The following is a 21,956-nucleotide window of genomic DNA, read 5'->3' as shown; positions in this document are numbered from 1 at the left end:
GAAAAAATCATGTTTTTAATTATACATCTGCCTTTTAATATTTTCCAATATGTCCTATCAGAAAGAAAGATATCAGAAGATGAATGAATCCAGATATAATAATAAAGCAAATACTAATATAATAAAAGAAAGGAAGAAAAGAAAAGATAAATGTCCGATAGTAATATATATAAATGTGGAATGAATGTGACAAAAGTCAGTATTAGAGAAAAATAATCAAATGTAGAATATGTAAAGAAGAAAAGAATATGACTCATAAATTGATAAAATATAAAGCAACAAAAAACAAAATATTAATATAAGAATTTATAGAAAAAGAAAAAAAGAAACTTAATGAAAAAGATAGAAAAATTAAGGAGAGAAGTCAAAGAAGAAGATAAGATAGATGGAGAAGAGTAGAAATAGATTTATTCAGTTTTTAATCTTAATTTAAATATAATTTTTTCGAGAGGTTTTTAACTTAGGTAAATTTATCTTTTACGTATATATGTATAATAATTTGCTTTAAATAATAGAAATGTAATGCAATATTAGTTTTTTTACGCACCTTTGAAACAAAGACTATGAAACACGGACTATATAAATTATTTTTCAAGATATCTTTAGTCAAATTAAAAATTAAATATTAAGTTTATTTAAATGTTCCTATTAGGCTATATTACGTAATGTTTAAAAGAATACGCACAAGAACAAAAAAGAATATAACTATTCTAAGCAACGTACATAAATTATAAATAAAATAATATTCCTATCAAATATATTTTTCAAATATCTCTCTCAAGATATAAAAACGTAGTAATTCTTGCAATATCGGCAACATAAAATTGTAAAATCAGCAAACAAGTCAACCGAACATTTTGTAAATGCAATTACGATTAATATGAAAATATTCTCTTATTCTCAAATATTTTCTTGAGGCATTGCCAACTTTTCGCTCGTTTTTTAAAATGGTGATTATCCGATTGTCGGGAATAAATGATTAACGATTCTGTTTATGTTTTATGCTTTTTTATTGAATGATTCTAACCGTTATCAAGAAACAATGTTGTGTCTGTCATACATGTTTAAAAACTGGTCTTTATTAAAATTTTTTATGTATGCGAATGTAAAATTAATGATATCAATGTACTTCTTCTTCTTTTTTCAATTTATAATGCGCGCTTTTCCACGTTTTGCGAACTGCAGATCTGTTCGTCAAGTTGCACTTTTTATATTTAGTTTTTATCTTTTAATTTGCTTCCACAGGCTCGAGTGCACACTATCACTCGCTTGTAGTACAAGAAGCGCATTACAAAACGGACAGACCTTATAACATGGACCGATGTCAGTACTCATGATGTATTTGCTGAGCAAAAACCTCAGATTTTTCAGGAAATACCGCTGAAATTGGATCCTTTGATATGATTTGGTAAAAAATTCTGCGGCGTACGCGTGAATAAACTTCCAATGCATCGCCATAAATATGTAATGCATAATCACGTGGATATATCCAATATGTTCCGTATGTTATGTAACAAAGACGCAGCCGATACACCATGAGTCGATACGGTTACATGATTATCTTGTTTCGTAACGTTTCCAGGCCTCGAACAAGATGACACTCGTAATCCCGCGATCGCGGATTAACTGTTTTTTCGTAGAGCATTGTAAAATCAAATTATAGGCCTCCTAACGATAGATAAATAGGTATTGTAATCTTAGAGTCGCAGAGATTTATAAAAGTCTCGTTAAATAATATAATAATGAATTATCTTCTATTATTGCGACGGAAATTTATATAAAGCGGCATACGGCATTCAGCCTTAGCCGTCTGCTAAAGAAAGAAAAAAATGTAAAAATTATCTCTAAATACAATATTGCATATTATTATTTTACAGTAACATGTAAGTAAATTACATTATGTAAATTATTGTGGTAATATAAGTGAGAAATTTTATCTTTTATGTTCAATTATCATTTGTTGTATAACGCAAATGAGATGCTGTCTTTATTGTTATTTTTAATTGTAGTTTTTTTCACGAAATGTCTATAAATCTCTAGGACTCTTATAAACTAAGATGGTGTATTGTGTATAATATTTTAGGGGTATTATTAGCTAGGTATAGGTAAACATTGCCTATGTACAATCGCAACAGAGTTGCGTATACTACTTCTTGGCAATCCTAAGTAAAGCTTACAGTTGAATAAACTTCTTTAGGTAATTATGTTTTTCTTTAATAAGTAAGTAATAATTCTATTAGAGAAATAACAGTACAATATTCGACTGTACTTGTTATTATCGTTCATCAGCCATTTACATGTTACATTCTCTAATTTAAAGTATCCTCATACATCTCGTGTACGTTTTGGTTCTGAGAAATAATTAGGATAATCATTTTACTATTATAACTGGCCAATAAGTATCTGCCACTTTTTCTTATATTATTATTCTATTTACCATATATACAAATAATATACAATAGTCGCGCTTAATACAAGTAATATTAAAATCTAAATCTCAATAATTATAGTAATTATATGCATAGAAACTTGACTGTGTCTAATCATTCGCTGTGCGCTAGCGTTGCACACTGGTGTGTGTATGCGCGTGTACGTGTACATACACACACACACACACCTTTATATAAAATCTGTATAATCTGCACGAGTCGCTCTTTAAGTATATCTTTTCTTTTAATCACAAAAGATACAAATGTTTATAACCACTACACAAGCAAGGGGTCTTGGGCGGTATCACTCTGGCAGTATCTTTTTTTACATACGGATATCTGATTTACATTCTTATGAAACAATAAATCAGTTTACCGCTAAATTGTGCAAGAAGATATACAGAATTTATTTTCGCATACTGAATTGTTACTAACGCAATTATTGTTTAAATAAGATTGCGTTATAAGATAATTATTCTGCAAAATATACATATATATATATTTCTCCCACGAAAAATTTTGATTCTTTCTCATCGTATAAAATTTGATTATATACGAATCAATATGGTGCACGATTTTCTTAAGGCCTTGGGTAAATATTGCTATTAACGTCATGCAATTTACATCTTTCGTAATTCAACCGACACATTTTCTGGAACTACTTATTGAACACAGTATAATAAAAAGTCAAACTGACGACAATGATTAGCAGTTTATACCGCAACTCAACGATAAAACAAAGTTGAAAGAAATTGTGATGCACAGAAACATATCGATACAAAATAACAATATTTCAAAGGTATGTATCATACAAATTTTAGCTTATTTATTATTAATGCAAGCTAACTCAAAAATACACATATATTAACATATATCAAAATGTGAAAATAAATTCTATATGTGCAAATTTCTGATTATCAAAGGTTTTTCATTCTAGATGTATCTTCAGAGGTTGTCAACATCGTCAGATAGAAAATTTGCCATTTTCTTTCTTTTCAAGATTGTATATGTATATATGTGTATATATGTGCATACACATTATATGTTTGTATGCATATATATACGAGAAATTTATATATAATTATATATATGTATATATATATATATAGATTCCATTTAAAATAGAAAACTGTAATTCCAAAAGTTAACTTGAAAATGATCAGTGTTATAGAAATTTTGCAAATAACACGTTTTAAATATTGAAGTTTCATAAATGTTAATACATATATGCACATGCATATTTTTATCTTCATCACTTATTTACAATAATGTGAAAACATGTGCATATAGAAATATCTTCGCATGGAGCTAAGATCTGAAACTGATGAAATTATTAAATTTTTAAAAAATTATTTAAGTTTTACGTTCTTTTTTTCATATCTGTAATTCCTATCTCGGGAGATACATCACATGTTTTTATTAAATTTCCAGTGTGAAGCCCGATATCCCCTAGTTTACTCATTTCGATCTGTCGCTACAATCTAAAGGAAAGGAACACTATATGCACAATATTCATCAATAGGCGGAAAATTCCCAGCCGATGAATATCTTACTTTTATCTCGAATAAAATTTATTTACAAAAGTAGGTCTGTACAAGTATTTTTCTTTTCGCGACGTAGGTCTATCATAGCCTTGAATGCGAATAGACCGATTTCGAATATAAAGACCTTATTGCGAGAACAGCTTCGAAATACTCCGAAACGATATATACACAAGTTAGCCTAGCATAATTCTTTCAAGTAAATATTTGAAAATGATTCGAATAAAACAAAATTTCATTGATATTAGTGCAATTTTATTTTGATAAAATAAATACATAAATAAATGAGATCATATAAGATAGATCCAAAACAAACTAACAAATTTACTATGATTTTTTTAAATAGATATTTTTTATTAACTGTTATATACCACGATTTATATAATAGTTGAATATGTATTTTTTATATTTAACTAGTCATACTGTCTTAAAATCGTTTCTGGAATATTTGCCTGGCATGTTATTGAACACGTTCTCTTTTTCTATTTTCAAAAACATACCTTCCGATTATATATACATTTATAATATCGATATTGCTATCCATGCAATAACGTCTTTATAAATAATATGGTGTTTGCTGTATTATCGTTAAAAATCATTTTTTAAACCCTAGCCTTTTATATAATTCTAATTTTAATAGGAATATTATAATTATAACTAAGATTATTTGTACCATTGATTAGGTGAGAGCACCCACAGTGACCCCAATAAAATTTAATTTTTTTAGTACAAACGCCTATACACAGTAGACTTTCGAATTTTCCTATCAGAGACAAAAATTGAATACTTCGTTCAATTTTACTCATTCATCATAGGATTCTACGGGATTTGCACGAAAATATACTGTAGTTAAAAGAACGTTTGCAGCAGGATGTTCATTCCGTTCATCACTTTATTACAAAGTGAAGGGTCACAGTTTGATTACATCTTTATGAAATAGTCACTCGCCTTTTATATTATTTTTCTCTTATTCAAAGAGTGCCAATATATCGTCGTTAGAGGAAGGATTACCACTGCTAGCTCCGCTACTAGGAGGAGTGTTTAGGTCGGGTGGATCGAGATACGAAAGTAGTTCCATTGCATCCACATTGTCTGGCAAGAGCTGTAGTAAGATAACGCATTGTTGTATAAATTTGCAAAACGTTTCGATAAAAAAATTCAAATTCGTGGTAAAATACGACGCGATAATTTAACATAGTGAGATATACTTACATTTAACGCCTCTTGGCCGGTACCTTCCCCGTCTATAACTGCAGCGGGATCAAAATTTAAGTCTGATGGTATGTCGGCTGCGGTGTCGTTATTTATAGTTGTATTGCCGGAGGTGTTATGGTTTCCCGTGGATTCTTGCGACGCGGGCGGAACACTCGGTGGTCCACTAGCACCACCAGCTGGCGTGTGAGGGGTAGATTGCGGAGTGTGTGGCGTATGAGGGGTATGAGGCATCTGTAATGTATATATCACATATATATATCATATTTAAGTCATCATTTTTACATATTTCTATATTATTCGAATTCAATATTGACATTATAGCAAAGTGTACCTGGTCATTGAGTGATTTCTCCATAGCATTGAGAGGATCTAAAGAATTAACAGACTCGTTTAAATGCGAGAGCGGACCCGTTCCACTGACATAATCATTATTGCCAATAGTATTCGTCCCAGAGTTTATTTCGTACGTTCCACCAGATGTGTTTCGGTGGTTTATGCTGTTATTCGGATACGTGGAAGATGTGTTATTCATCATCGAGCCACTTACAATACTGTTCATATCGGGCGGTATGTAAGGACTCATAGCTTGATTCATATCCCAATTGTTCATAGTTGGCATATTCATACTGCCTGGCGACATGGCCTTGGTCGTTCTTTTACAATCATTTTCTTCTTCGGATTTAATACCAGTTAAGTTCTTCGCAGGTTTCCAATTAGCGAGCGAGTCTATCGTCACTTCGTCAACATCCGCACATGTAGTCAAAATGCCCCACATATATTGATCGACCTCTAAGCCTTCCAACTGTGCAGATTTCCTGTAAAGTACGTAACAATTTATTTTCTTCTTAATTCCAATGCATGACTCAAAATAAAAATTAAAGATTTAATTATACTTACGAGCATACTGGACACCTCCAGTTTCCTCGTTCACAATTCATTTGCAAATACGATTCCAAATCGAAACATTGTATATGCTTGCATTCGTGTCCTCTGGCTGGCAGTGTAATGCGTTTGTGGGTGATAGGACATTTTAAGAGTACCTGCACACAACGAGATAAACACTTAAAATATTATTGACACATTATGGAGCTATAAGATTAAAAGAGATTCAAAATAATTTTGAGAGTTTTACCTTTTGTGCTGTTTGTTCTACTACATCTTTCTCCGATTGTATGCTATTGTTTGACATCGTATTACTGAAATTTCTTTTGATTTTTGCTATACAGTGTTCTGCCGTCAACAGCCTTTTACGTAGTAATCCATGAAGTACACTTCGCACACTGGGTCGGTGAACCAATTGAAGTACGAATAGATGTGACTGCAACACATCATAATAACATAATAACATAATATACATCCATTAAACTCTCTAAAAAATGTAATTATAGTTTTAAAATACAAAGAAGTAAAAAAGAAAAATTATTTTAAACTTATAATTAATATATAGAAACATTTCACGCAGATTATTCGATTAAATATATAAAATCTGTTCTTGAGTATATCAAAGATTCGTATTGCAAAGAATATCTTCTTATCTCCAAATTACATAAAGCGCTATCGTTTAATTATTGATATCCTCAAACTTACACAACAACATGCGGATACGGTAATCTGTATTGTGTTCCTTCCTGCTTGACATACGTCCTTCAAGTAGAGAGGTTTGTGGGAAGCTTTGTTGTCCCCGCGATCGATCACGAGGGGAGTCGCATTAACGGAAACTTGCACACTCGCCGGCCAGTTCGTGTTCATCTGTCTATCCTCGTGATGGAAACATTTAAGCTGCAGCTCCAGATCTGATCGCCACACTAACGTTTGATGTACCGTGGACTTCAGTTGGAACACATGATTGCTAACAGCCAAATTGTGCTCTAGGCGGAAAGGTGGAAGAATTATACCGTCTCTTACGGGGAATGTTAGTCTCAATTCATCATCTGAAACAAACAGAATATAATCGTTTTAAAGAATTATGAAATAAGTTAGAGAAATTATTAGAGAAGTATGTAACGAATTATTTTACAAATATTATGGAAACATTTATATCAAGCCTATAAATCAAATTTTCCAATTTTATCTTACATCTACTATTTCGTAATTTGAAAAAGTAGTTAGAAAAATTGAACATTTAATTACATATTTCTTTCATTAATTTCGGAATTCAATATTTGTGATTTATGTTGAAGCGCAAGAATATAAGACTCTAAACTCTCACTTACTCTGAATGTTGACGGGCGATTTCATCTCGTTGAAATTAGGCTTGATGTCCGGATTTGGACTGATGTAAGGCGGCATGCTAGTGGCGGGTGTCAACGGAGGCGTCGGATTGCCGGGGATAGGACTGTGCTGATAATTCATGTTGCCTCCGTTCGTCGATCTCATCGATACCACGTCCTGTTGGTATTGACTGGTTGCCACAGCGGACGCGCCGTATGACGCATTACCGCCACCGTATCCCGTGTTTGGCTGATGACCGACGAACTGGTTGCCAACCGAAGTAGGTGGAACCATGCAGACACCAGGAACGCCGTTACTACCGTAGCCATATTGATTCGCGGCGGCCGTCTGAGACGGGTTATTGTATGCCGGTGTCGTTTGCCTCATATTCGTCCCTCGTATCATCGCAGTGGGCCCAAAACCGGCCGCCGTGGGATTCATGCTTTGCATAGACTGATATTGTTGCTGAAAATTCGGTCTCGCCCCGGTGGGATAGGTATTCGGGTAATTCGGCGCCGCCGTCATACCGTTGAAACCCTGCTGCATAGCCGCTGGATTCTGAGCAGCGTACGGAACTTGCTGTCGCTTTTGCGCCATATGCATGGCTGGGTTCGGATAAGGCGCTAATCTCCGCGGGTAGCCTTGATGCGGCTGAGCCTAGAAGCACAGAGGTGTACACTATTATTGGGAACAACAGAGAATACACGTTTTCTGAGATAACAGATATATCCGTTACTATGACAAGCTAGAAATAAACGTGCAAGAAGATTGGTATGAAATATTTACTCAGGACAAATAAATTTTATTCATAAATCTTAGTAAATCATGATAGAACTGAGAAACATAACTAAGAGTACATTTAGATCGCAACGTAGAACGTTAGATAAATACCTGCATCTTGTTCATTTGCATGTTGTTGGGTCCCATCATGTTGTTCATGGCGACATTACCCATGTTGCTCATGGAGTTCATGGGTGTCATTCCGCTCATAGCATTCATACCGCTCATACCGTTCATACCGTTCATTCCTCCCATTGTCATAGGATTCATGGAGTTCATGCCATTCATACTGTTCATCGAATTCATGGAATTCATAGTGTGCATCGGGCTCATCGTACCCATGCCGTTAAAATTGTTCATCCCGACTGGCCCCATTCCTGCCATTGGTCCTCTTTGGCCGTACCCCGCGTTGTACGTTTGGTGGGGTATTCCATGTTGGCTCTGCATCTAATAATAACGATTGACGTGAGTCCTCATTTAGAAGTTCGTAAAGTTCCAAAGAAGTAAAAATAATTTACGAGAGAGACACCAAACACTGGCGCTACATGAATTCTGAGATGTTTTGTTACGAGATTATAAGAGATTCGTTTTCAAATAGACGTTCCTCAATCAATAATTTAACAAAACAGCAACAAAACTGTAATCAAAATTTTATTTCTGTAGAAGAAATAATATTATTACGTTTGTAACGAAACAATAAAGTTAAAAGTATTATAAGCTAACGTTAATTAACAATCAATTTGTATATTTTGGAATAATTTTAATTTGTAAATTATATTTCCCGCATTGTATAAAGTGCCATAAATTAGCCATCACGACAAAAACATTATCAAACATTAAAAAGAATTTATCTTATCGTCTGATTCTTCCAAATTTCCTTAAATCATCAAATAACACAAATGTTTCTTTCTCTTCTCATATCTTCTTAATTTACTTTTTCGTATTTGATGAGCGCGAAAAAAAAAGACAACGATGAAAAACACATCTCATATCATTTTACCAATTCGCCTTACTACTCGGATAGTACTTTGATAGCGGTCTAACGCAGTGTAACATATGAATCAGAATTCCCCCTGGTCGCGCGTCATTGATAACGTCGTGAGAGCTAGCCAAACATTTACCTGATTGAATTGCGAGGGGATGTCCTGGCGGTCCTGCATGGCCACCACGCTGGCAGTGGCGGTGGCCGTAGCGGAGGCAGCTGCTACCATCGCCGCGACACGAAGTGGCGAGCCACCCCTTCCGTTCTGGGGTGGCACTGTGCTATGATAGCCGGATGATAACGGCTGCGCTCCGAGGCCGATCGTCGCCGTTGTTAATAGCGTTGCTCCACCACCGCTGATCCCCCTGAGAGGAAGAAAGAGCGCCTCTCTCTACGAGATAGATGCGAACGCGCGGCTTATTGGCGCACTGAAAACAGAGAGGATGACTCATCTTAAACCCTCCGTGAGATAAAATTATCTTTTTGGAGAATCGCGCCGCGCGGCATGATGTGCTCGCGGTGATCGTTATAGAAATAACTGTGCGTTAGAGAAACTGCGGAGTTGGCGTATCGGACGAGTGGCGAAGGGTGACGCAAGCGATTCGACTCTATTTGAGTCCTTTTCGGAACGGTTAATAGCAATAAATGCGGTCATTTCGATTTTACACAGACTCAAACGTATATAAATAATTGTAATAGCAAAGAGAGAAGGGAACAGAGTCTGCGCATTACCGAATCGCCCTCGTGTCGAAGATGAACATTGAATTTTTGCTTGTCGAGGTTTTTCTTTTTCGAAAAAATTTAATTGACAGGTGAAAACCGCCTACGCAGTCCCAACTTGAATTTCCAACTTGATGTGAATGACTCCGGACGTGTGTTACATTCTTGTAAGTCGCAGAACTCCGTAAAGAAATATATAGTATAACATATTCCCGAGATGTAGAGCACATGAGCCAAAAATTCCTATCTTTTCCATATGTCTCTCTTGCGTAAGAGAATATACGAGTCTCTTACATAATGTACAACGCGAAAGAAGGGGACAAGACATTCGGAATAACAATGGAATAAGTACGATATTGCAACTTCGTACTCCGATGCATCTAATCGCGGTATATTAATAAGGAAAAGGTGTCGATTAGTCCGTTCAATGAAGTAACGTAATAACTTACGGGCTAATCGTTAACATATCGTCTCAGGTTATTTGAAACGAACGGGCATACAACGATATAATGCGCAATGGACGATAATACGTCGTCAATCATGCTGGCGAGAGTTAATTCGGTTTAAATGGCAGTGTGAACTTTTGCATTTGCGACAGAAAAGTGGTTACCACTCGCCAAGTCAAGATCATATCCGTGCAATCGATTCCCGCTAGGAACGAATAGATTTATGCCAATCGATATAGCCTGTGTGTGTTTGGCGCATTGCAACGGATCTTTATTTCATAATATCTGCGACGTAGTAATAACATACGCTGGAATCATTCACGATACTTGAATAATTCGAGAAGGTCACATTTCCTGCTCGGTATCGCCCTCGTGCAAATAAATTGGAGCTAACGACAGTTGTACAATAAGAATTGAAGATTTTTCGAGAGAACGCAGAGATCTTCGCGATTACTCTCTAAATCCAAAGGAAAATGTAATAAACATTCAAGTTTGCCGGTTATCTTGTAATATTTCTAGAACACGCGAGATAAATAGCCGAAATAAATAATGATTGATTTTTTTATAGCAGACACACGCGCACATACAATTAAAAAGTATCGATTTTTCTTATTTTTAAAGAAATACTTGTAAATATTTTTAGAAATTCTTTTTAAAAATATCGTACTTAAAAATAATTAAATATCAATCCCAAATAGTAAAATTGAGAAACGGATGGGATATATCGATCCCTAGACGTCACCTTTTCAATTTCAAGAGTTCTACTACTTCCGCCAAGTTTTCAATTAGATTTACAATCCGAAAATATATCATAATATATAAATATAAATTCTCTTCCCATTTGCACAACAAAACGGCATTAAAAGAAAATATTGTTTCGCCTTATTTCTATTCCCTCGCTTCCGATTGTCTTTCCAATTGATGAGCGATTATCGCCCGTCTGACGATAAGCCCCTTTTAATTCATCGCGATCTCGACGCGGACGATAATTTCGAAATAAGCAAGATTATCGATATACGCGTCTCTTCGAAGGTGGCCGTCCCCGATGCGCGTATCCCGAAAGAGACCGAGGCGAGCGGTGCCGAACCCCGATGCCGTATTCCCAGCTGGCCGCGACGCCGCGGCGCGTAGCCCCCATTGCTTTTCTGTGGGAAATGCACGTGCTCGCTATTCACACACCGCGCCGCGCCACGCCGCGTCGAGCGGCGTGCGTTCATAATACGTGCCTTACCCCCGCGCGTTGCCGCAGAACACGGACGGCCGTGCGAGAACCCGGCGGGAAGCGGAGCTCTCTTCCGCCGATGCACGGTTTCCGATGGGCCCTCGAACGTTACGCCGCAGGACACTCCCGCAAGGGAATTTTTTTTTTTTTTTTTTCGCAATCGTGAGGTCACTAATAAGGCCCCCGTATGCGTCTTAAACAAGAGGCTTCCGAATTCAAATATTCGCAAAATCGTAGAACTTTGCAGAAGTCTAAACCAATGCAGAAAAAAAATTAGTATCGAGTCAACAATCGTCGTCTCATATGTAAGCGAGAATATAAAATCTTTAAAGAATTTGATAATCCTAAATTTCAGCAATATATTTTTCTTTCAATATTATAATAATTACTTAAAGAGCACAATGTATAAGATTGTTTTGATTATAATATCAAAAAATTTGAGTTCTTAAAAATATTATTAATCTCTATCCGATATTTTATCCTTTTAAATTATGTTTGTTCAAGATTATCAAATTCTTGAAAAAAGATTTCACATTCTTGCTTATAGTTTATATTGAGACAATAATTTAGATTTAAGACTAATTTTTTTCTGTGTACTAATCGCAAATAATTGTTTTTTTTAATGTGTTAATAAACAAAAAGGAATATTTTTTTAATAAGACAAATACTTTAAGATTTATCGTACGATATTATCGTCTTTGTATCGTTAAATGTGTCAAATTAATATTCTTTCTCTTTTAAGTATTACAAGTCAGCAAACCAACGATTTTTAAAAAAGTTGAATTCATGATTTTTAAAATGGTTGTTAAAAAATGCTAAAGTTTTTCCTTTCGCACCCTCCAGGACATTCCGCGCAAAGAAACCTGCCTAGGGACCCAAACCCTCCAATTGAAGCGTTTGGATCAATAACATAAGTCATGCAGGTTGCATGTCGTGCGGATACAAGTTTTTATGAGGCTTTCTCTCGCACGAGGTATGCTATCAAATTTACGTTACGGAAAGGAACGAAAATACATTATCGAAAACTTTAGCGCAACTTTGTGAACGTGAAAGCGAATCGTTTCATTGTTACAAGCGCTCGTCTTTCGCGACAGGAATTATACTTGGCCGTACCGGAAACCCTCGGAGCAACAGTTTTTTTGTTCCTCGTGCAGTGCAATCGCTGCAAATGCTGCCAGTCGAGACGAGCACGTGAAGGAGCACGCGTGCGGCGTGTAGCATGTCCTCGCGATATCGGATTACCACGTGCGTACAGCGAGTTTTGCGCGTGCTCGCGGGCACAGCCACATCGTAATACCGGCTTTGCGCAAAAGCAGAAACGCGTCTCGCAGGTCCTTATCTGACATTATCCGATTCTCCGTTGCGTAAACTTTCACGTGGTTACGACGCATCAGTCAAGTACGATTTTACGCGTACGCACCGTGCTTGTGCAGAAGATCCCGAAATTACCGAAATAATGTCCTCTCGACATTGGAGAATTAGCTGAGAAAAACGACTTGTTTTAATCGCGTGAGACGCTGTCAAGGTGTTCAACGTCGGAAAAAAGTGCATATAATGAATAGCTCTCCGATAATACGTTTGTAAATAAAAAGAGAAGATATTTACGTTATTTTTCACCTCGAACTAAATTTTATTTTAAAAGTAATTCGAAATATCTAATTGTTAAGAAATTTGTTTAGAAAAAAAATTATAAAACGATAATAATTCTTTTGAGAGCTTTTGCTCGGATCAGCTTTTCACTATTCGATTCTAAATTCGTCACAAAAATTAGCGATTGACAAAATGGCCTTCAAAAGTTTCGGTATGCCTTGGTGTATTAGATTTTGTAATAATTTTGTTATTAATTTATTATTTCATGTTTACAATAAATAAAACATATGTTAAATTTAGTATTACCAAAAATACTCGATAGATATTACGTAGATTTTACTATTATTATTTATGTATATTTGTTACCATCTAAGTTTCTTGTTTCCATCCACGTAACAATGTTGAATGGGAATTGGAAAGCCGGATTTTAAACGAGATCTCACTTACAAACACGCGCTTCCACTCTTGAACTTGGTGCACTAACGCTAGTCGCCTGAAAGTAGTTTTCTTATGCTTAGTCATTATACTTTCACTGGAATGCAGCTTTTTAATTTTAACATATTTGTTGAATATGAGCAATTTATTTAATACGCTCTTCTGAATAATTAAGTCGAAATAAGTTTCTCTGTGAGTCTTGAAAAGTTTCAATCAAATCATCTCCCATTGCAATTTCAAATGTGCTAAGTTGTATTTTAAATAAATTTAAATAGACACATAACAGACAATAATTTCGATAAGATTAATTTTGAACTCCACTTTTGAAACTTTTGATCGTACGATAACGGATCATCTGGTTAAATTTGTACACATATTATATTTAGATAAATAAAACTTATCCCGTTCGTTCGTAAACAGATTAGTATAATTTTTCGCAGTTCCGGGCAAAACTTTATCCGCGCTTGATGATTATTGGTGGAGCTTAACAAGGATCTCGGTATCTCGAGTACCCTTAATCGAATCTTTCGGGTGCCCGCGCACCTAATGGGTTCGTGTTGTCGATCTCGTCGGCAGATCTAATCGCATCTATTTCATCAACTTTTACGAGCGCCGCAAATCAGGTGCCCCGACAGGTTTTCTCACTATCGGCGCGTTTTACAGGTAACACAGACTGGCAATTCATTTTGCCTCCGCGTTCGAGCGTGGACAGTAAATAATCTGTGCGCAATGAGACGCATAGAATTGAGGAAAATCGGTGCAAACGAGATAAACATGTATATCCAGATATATCTGCCGATTGTTTGCCAAGTAATTTTTCCGTCTGGAAACTTGAGAGAGATTTCTCTCTCTCTCTCTCTCTCTCTCTCTCTCTCTCTTTCAATTTTATTCTGTTTTTATTCTGCTCTCTTTGCTTTGATCTATAATTTTTATTATCAATATTACTCGCTTTATATTCTATGTATTCTTCACGCTTTGTAAGTTCTTAGAGGGCTTACCCTAGAACACTCAATAAACGCTTCTCTCTCTTTCCTCTTTCTCATCGCAGATTGGTAGAGAAGGTCTTCTGCACACGCGTTGTCCTCGAGACGCGATTATGACGCTCGGACAAAAACAAATTTAATAGCCTTTCCGTTGTATTGAATACGGCGGGTACGGGAGCACGAATACGCGCGTATGTGCCGTCTGATCTACGAGGGGCGAGAATCGGGGACGTTCAACAGCCCGGGAAAATGTTGGGGAGACCGATTCGATCGATTAACACGTGCGCTTTAAATGTTTGAGAGCTACAAAGCGATCGCAGCCTCGATGATTACAGCCGATGTTGCTAACGAGACACGATGGGTTTGTAAAACCAAACGGAAATAATTTCGACGCGCTCTTTTGCCGCTTGTTAACACTGTTAGTCAACTCTGGAGATTGTTTCCTACATCTGTGTGTAACGTTTTATATAAAAAATAAATTTCATTTTTTCATTAATCAAATAAATAAATATATATATTGCGCAAAGATTAAACTTAATAAGTATTTCTTTTTACTTTCAGGAAACAAATAAGATTCTGCCAACGTTGGATTTTCGTTCGTGAATTTTCGATAACATAAGTTACATTTATAATTATGTTCATAATTATCAAACAAATCGCAAATTATTATAGAAACTTTATACAATGTATGATTGTATGGCAACAAGCGTATTACATTGCCGACCATCACTCTGCCGTATTTACGTATAACGTTTTCGATTACGAAATAATTTCCATCCAATCGTGTATCTACGGTATAATATTCCGTTTGTCACCCGAGCGCGTTCGACGTTTATCCTCCCCAATCTGCCAACCGAACGCGGGGAGCGCAGCGCACGTGTTTTTTTTTTTTATATATATGCGTGTAATGCACACACGCACGTATCACACGAACACATCCAGATATAGCGCACGGAGAGGGAGCGATTCGGAGGTTGACGTCATCCACGTCCCACCCCCTTTAAATTCATGCTGAATGCGACTACGACCGACCGACCGACCCAGCCTCTGCCTTTTCCCTTCGTTTCTCTTTTCCCTTCCCGTCGCTACGTTCCGTTCTCTCCGCTCACCACCGCCCCGTCATTCGATGGTAGGAGAAAGAAAGAGAGAGAGAGAGAGAGAAAGAGAGAGAGAGAGAGAGAGAGAGAGAGAGAGAGAGAAGGGGTAGAGGGGACCCCTCTGTAGATCCCGCAACGGGTTTCTATTCTCGGATGTCAATATTTCGTCAACTAGAGCCCACTCGGCGCGCAACAAAAGGCTCCGCCGAGTACAGCCGTTGCTGTGGCGTGTGAGAAAGAACGAGGAGAGTGTATGCGTTTTATAAGAGGATGCACAGTGAACGAAGGAAGCTCGAGCGCGCGCGCGCGCGCGCACACTCAGCCATGGGGATCGGAGTGCCAGGATTGCGCAAAGGGCGAGGCGTTTCGGCTCGGGGAGTGATTTTGTCGGGGCTTTTAAGAGACATCTCTTCGAATGCTACGGCGTAGAAAGAGAGCGCACAAACAACGAGAGAAACAACGGGAGCAGGAACGCGACGCATACATTATATGACGAAGGCGGACCGGGCGACTAAACGGGAATTTCGAGGGAAATTTCCGTTCTCGTGGATTTTCGTTCCCCAGCTTCGACCCAGCTTTTTCTCTTAACGATAAAGCCCTCCAAGCTTTTGACGTTGCACGAACGTTACCTCGAACACCGCGAGACAAGAAAATTTCGACACGTTTCTCGACGCGCAACGTTTTCTCAGACGTGCGCGCGCGCGCGTCGCGAGTCGATCGTGCGATCGATTGCGAGAAAAACGACGCTAGCTTCGATTTTACCGGGGTATAATTGTCATCTTGGTATCGAGGAAAAGTGAAATTCTGACATCTTTCAGGTCGGCTCTCGCTCGAAGCGCCTCTCGAATTTCGTTCTTCGCCATTGGCACTACTCCGAGACGACGACGTGACGCGCTCTGACACGACGACGCGACGAAGGCGAGTAATGTCGCGCCGGGGAATCCTTGTACGAGATAAATAAAACGGGCCCCTCTCTCTCTCTCTCTCTCTCTCTCTCTCTCACACGGTCGTCGCCGACACATAATAGCCGCGTTCTCCTCGGCCGCGCTCGCGCCCGCGTATGAACTCGGCTTTGAGGTGAGCGAGTGCGACCAACATCGTCTTTCGAGTACCGAGAGCCTGAGGCGTCAAAAATCGATGAAATGCTGGTTTCGTAATTTCATTACGTACTGATAATTTTGTCATAGTTTGGCACAGGCGCGTAGCAAGAATCGTCTCTTTTGGAGGCGTTTGTATAAAAAACAAATAGATTTTCTTATTAGACTTTAATAATTCAAAACAGCGCAGAAGATTATTACATCTTGTAAGGATAAAATTGCGCTTGCAAAAACGATGATCATTAAAAGAAAAAAAAAAAAAAAAACGATGCATGATAAGTGCATTAGATGTAGTACTAATTCAATGGACAAATATGGTAATTAATGTACAACGATTATCGAGCATTAGCTCGATCAATACACCGTTTAATGAATAATCAAAGTAGTTCATTAAACGCGCGTAAATTCTGCGAGTGCCTCTGTTTTATGCGTAACCGTATTTCCAAATAGTATGACCGTTCGACGCAGATACAAGACGTTTTACGAGGTAGCACAAAGAAAGCACTGTCGCGCGAAAGCGACTTTCACATGACGGACTGTCCCAGAGGAGGATCCAGGGGCCTCGGGGCCCCTTCGCACGGTTTCCTCGTGCTGGAAGACGGTACTGAGCACGAAAGGGAGGGAGGTCGGGTCGGCGACGAGGGGGAGGGGGAGTACTACAAATGAACGGCGGATGCCGATCGCAACACTTTGCTAAAATCAGGACAACGACGAGGAGGAGGAGGAGGAAGCGCGGAGGAGGAGGAGGAGGAAGAGGAGGAGGAGGAGGAGGAGGATGAGAAACGGGGATCCGAGAAAGAGAGAGATGGAGATGGAGACGAGACGAGACCGTTGAGACATCGAGCCCGCGACACGTAAACAGGAGCGAGCGCCCGAGGTCGACTCACGGTGAGAATCGTGGGAGGATTCCCTTCGTTTCTCTCTCTCTCTCTCTCTCTCTCTCTGTCGCTCGCTCGCTCGCTTGCTCTCTTCTTTTTTCTTTTTATCCCTGTCCGTCTGCAGTGTGGGTGGGATTAGGAAGACGGGGGTGCCGTAGACAGAGAGGTGGACAACGGTGGGAGAGGGCTTTGATCTCGGCAGCTGTTGCATCGCATCGTTATTTTCGGGCGGATCGCCGAGACAAAAAACATTTTTGCGGGATGCCTATCTCCTTTGTGGGCCGACGACATTTACCTGAACATCGACGTACCTCTCATCTACCGGGATGTGTCTCCCGGTACCGCGTTTCCCATTAGGCTTTCTCCGCTGACGAGATCGCGACCGACGTCGCGGTATAGACCACGTGAATTGAAATCCTCAAATGGAAGGATTCTTTTGAATCTTCGTTATTGGAAAAACCGACGTGTTCGATCGTTCATAGAATTATAACTTTTTGAAACGTTTTAGTCCGGAATTGTATACAATTAGATTTGGCGCTCTCTTATTAAAAATATTTTTTATACATTCCGCTTTAGTTGATAAAATGGTTGAAATTTATGCATGTTTCTTGTCAAAATTGCAACAATTAATTAAGGAAGTATATAATGTAAGGTAGGGTACCCCCATAGGGTAAATTCGGGTATAATGATTTTTTGAAATGCAACAAAAACATTAATTTTTTTTATTATTTTTTAATAACATTTGGTATTACTTTACTGAAGCTTATCAAAATATTGAAACAAACACTGACCACCTGTCAAACTTTTAAGGAAAAGATGGACATAGTAATATATAACAATTAGCCATACATAATATTTATTTAACTCATTGTCAATACTAAAAATATTTACGATGAAATTTAAGATATTAGAGCTGAACTCAATTTTCAGTCCTTTTCATAAAACATAATACATAAACATCCCAAAGAAAGTCAGGAGACATCTTGCTCAAACTGTGAGAGAGAGATAGTCATAGTATTTAATTTAAAAAATAGAAAAGAAAATAAAAGAAATAATCATTACAATTTACATACTTTCGTTATGTCTAACGTTAATTGTGACAGCTCAATTGTAATTTATTCGACGTAATTTATTGTGGCAATTTTTAATGAACACATAAAAAACTTACCAGGCATTTTCACAAGTAAAAACGTTATATAATATCCACAATATTGTTATTTCGAATAATATACGCACATAAACTGTAGTAAATATCGATTATTTTTGACAATAATTACAAGAACACATTATTTAGCAATTCTTGGATAAGTTGTAACCATTGACCATCTTCTCCGTATGACCATCATTTACCCTAATTTACCTTATATAATAAAATTTGTTTTAAATTTCAATAATGCGTATTTATATAAAATGTATTTTACATATGAATATATAAATGATCATAATTATAAACAAGTAAAGAACCTTGTTTCTTTGTATGTAAAATGCATGAAACTTCAGGAATGTAGAAATGATATGATTACAAAGTAAACGAAACCCATATTTCGAAATAGTGATCGGAAAAGAGAAACATCACCTTGTGTATCGTCAAACTAGGCGTGAAAATCGCGATGCAATGTGGACACAGATCGTTACGCGTGTGTAGGTGCATCGAGGTGGACTTAATAGGCCGTGGCTTTAAACGACCTCGATATAGCATTTATCATCCTCGAAGCTATAGTGGAGATACATGTCGATACATCAAGTGTATCTAATTTAAAAAATCGATTGGCTACTTTATATACAACTATTGAGATTGATTCTCTGCAGATCATCGTTAATATATCGCAACTAAATCGAGCTATCTCATTAGTTCACTTAAATCTTACATCCTTTGCCCTGTTTGTAAGGCGCAAACAACAACATTGGACGCTCCCAAAATATTACAATTAGTATCTAAATCAAGGAAACTGAAAATTGAACGTAATGATTCAAATTGGTATATCGGAGAGTTGTGGACATTCTCGATGACATAGATTCCAATGAGTTGTCGGCGTTTACAAACACATAGAGAAATAATAATCATAAGAAAAGCGATTACTCAAATTAATTTTTTCTTTTATTAAAATTATCTATAAAAATGTTTTAATAATAATTGTCTTAAGATATATTAAGACTTGTACAAATTTTAGAAAAATTTATTATAATGTATTAAAAAAGAAAAATTATATTATTTCAAAGACTATTATAAAATTTTATCGAAAAAAGTTAGAATAATAAACAAATCAAATTTATTTTAATTAATATTCCTGACTAAAGTGTTAAATCATTAGGACTCAGAATATATTTTGAATAAATTTGATGCTTATGAATTTATAATAAATTTGTAATAAATGAATATATAAACTTGAAAAAATATTTGCACAAAAGTAATATTTATTTAAAATTCAAATATGTATTTTTCTGTGTGTACATCATGCACAGAAGTTTATTTTAAATAAATATTACCAATTTCAAGTAAATAATGAAAATATTTAAGACTATTAATCAATATTTTTTGCAAAGATAACTGTTACTTAAAAAAAACTAAAAGCTAAGTAATTACTTTTCTTGCCTAAGCAACCCTAGATGCTCAATAATATATCATACAATAATTTTCTTTAAAAAAAAAAAACATTAAAACAAACATTAAAAATAAACTTAATATAGACAATCGATAATATGTGCAATATTCAAATATTAAGCAATTAAATATCCAGGGGTTACTTTAGCACAAGAATATTTTTCTATGAGTAGCTTTCTGATCATTCTAGGTAAGGTAGATTAAAACATTCGAAAAGAATTCGCACGCACTTGTAATCGGGTTAGAAACCGCGTTTGGTGCGAGACCGGTGTAGGACGACATTATAAAAATTAATGGAACATGATTTCAGCGTTCTATTATCTTATATTGATCAAGTAGGCAATTAGATTTGTTGATATTGCCATTTTTGTTTGTATCGTAACTCATGCTGCAAGTCACGCAATAGATGTCAACAAAGATTATCTCGTTTATTTTCTAAATTTTGAATCAGTGTTCAAAAAAGTTAAATACGTCTATCCGTGTTTATCTTTGGCTTCAAAAAAAAATTTTTTTTTTAATAATAATAAAGAAATAATGAATTTGCGTGACGAAAGATACGAATAACAAAGAATAATCACAGAGAATAACGAAGGCTTTTGAAAGTATATTCTACTTTCGTAGGTGTAGCCCCAAGGACTTAGATTACCGACGCTTTTTAAGTTGTGCAATCTGAAGAGATGTTACAATATTTTATGTAACTATATCTGTAGCTATTTTTGATGATAGTAACTTCTGCTCGGAGTGTCACATCGGAGATATCGGTCGTGCAAAAGCGAATAGCGTTTTCGGAATATTCGAACATCGACACGATATCTTCGGAACGTAATATCGAAAATCATTATCAGAGTTAATCATTAATCATCGAAGTAGAGCTTAAGTTCAACGAACGCGCCCTGTAACGCGACGTCTATGTTGCTAGTGCAGAATTGCACACAAAAATTGACATACACACGCACACACAAACACTTTATATAAATATATAGTGTTATATTCACAGAATATATCGCAATACATTGCCTAGCCTCTTTCCCATTCTCGATCGAAAAGTATTCCCTCTTATACCTCCTCGTCGCCGAACCTCGCGCTATGAGAAGATTCTGTCATTCGCAACAAATACTCGTGGCATTTCGAGGATGGATTTTTCCCGCTGACTCGTTCGAAAAGGTCGCACGACAGAGCGCTTTCAATGTGAGCATCCTCCATAGTCATCGGACGTACGTACGTGTGCTTGTATGCGTGTGCACGCCTTATTTGCGCATTTGTCATACAAGAATATACGGATCTCTCGGATTGCCAGGTGTGTATCGGCGACGGAACAGCGTATTCGCATAATTAATTTATCGTTTCGATCGCGTGCATCACAGCCGTCAGGTCGGTACGCAGTGGATGCATCGATGGCACAATCGATGGCCTTTAATCGCTATGCGCTTTCCATTACGCGCACACACAGAGAAAATTTATGCCGGGCGGAAAGTCGCGCGGGAAATTTTTGTTCGCATGATATTATTACAACCTACGTGACGCTGCATAATGCGGCACGTTGATATATTAATAAATAAAAATGCGGGGTGTATATATATATATATATATATATATATATATGTATATATATAATGTTAATAGAATACCCACACTGATGTCTTATTCATTTCGCAAAATTGTCGCCATGGGATTAGAATTTGATAAAATTAATGATCATGTTACTGTCATTACGAAGTAATATGCGTC

General features: G+C 36.8%; 1 protein-coding gene across 1 annotated transcript in view; it reads right to left on the bottom strand.

The window, feature by feature from the left end:
• Nucleotides 1–991: 991 nt before the first annotated feature.
• The window catches only part of LOC105835064 (zinc finger MIZ domain-containing protein 1), a 39,535-nt gene continuing 18,570 nt past the window's right edge, over nucleotides 992–21,956 (bottom strand). Inside the window, exons 2-10 of the mRNA XM_012678022.3 lie at nucleotides 9,298–9,586; nucleotides 8,288–8,623; nucleotides 7,399–8,053; nucleotides 6,773–7,116; nucleotides 6,318–6,503; nucleotides 6,083–6,225; nucleotides 5,517–6,000; nucleotides 5,183–5,416; nucleotides 992–5,072 (exon numbers count right to left, since the gene is read on the bottom strand). Of these exons, the coding sequence (XP_012533476.1) occupies nucleotides 4,938–5,072; nucleotides 5,183–5,416; nucleotides 5,517–6,000; nucleotides 6,083–6,225; nucleotides 6,318–6,503; nucleotides 6,773–7,116; nucleotides 7,399–8,053; nucleotides 8,288–8,623; nucleotides 9,298–9,387 (2,607 nt within the window). The 5' untranslated portion in view covers nucleotides 9,388–9,586 and the 3' untranslated portion in view covers nucleotides 992–4,937. The remainder of the gene's footprint in view (nucleotides 5,073–5,182; nucleotides 5,417–5,516; nucleotides 6,001–6,082; nucleotides 6,226–6,317; nucleotides 6,504–6,772; nucleotides 7,117–7,398; nucleotides 8,054–8,287; nucleotides 8,624–9,297; nucleotides 9,587–21,956) is intronic.

This window comes from Monomorium pharaonis, chromosome 2, assembly GCF_013373865.1.
Source record: "Monomorium pharaonis isolate MP-MQ-018 chromosome 2, ASM1337386v2, whole genome shotgun sequence".
Lineage (NCBI taxonomy): Eukaryota > Metazoa > Arthropoda > Insecta > Hymenoptera > Formicidae > Monomorium > Monomorium pharaonis.
This window is presented reverse-complemented; position numbering and strand designations above follow the sequence as displayed.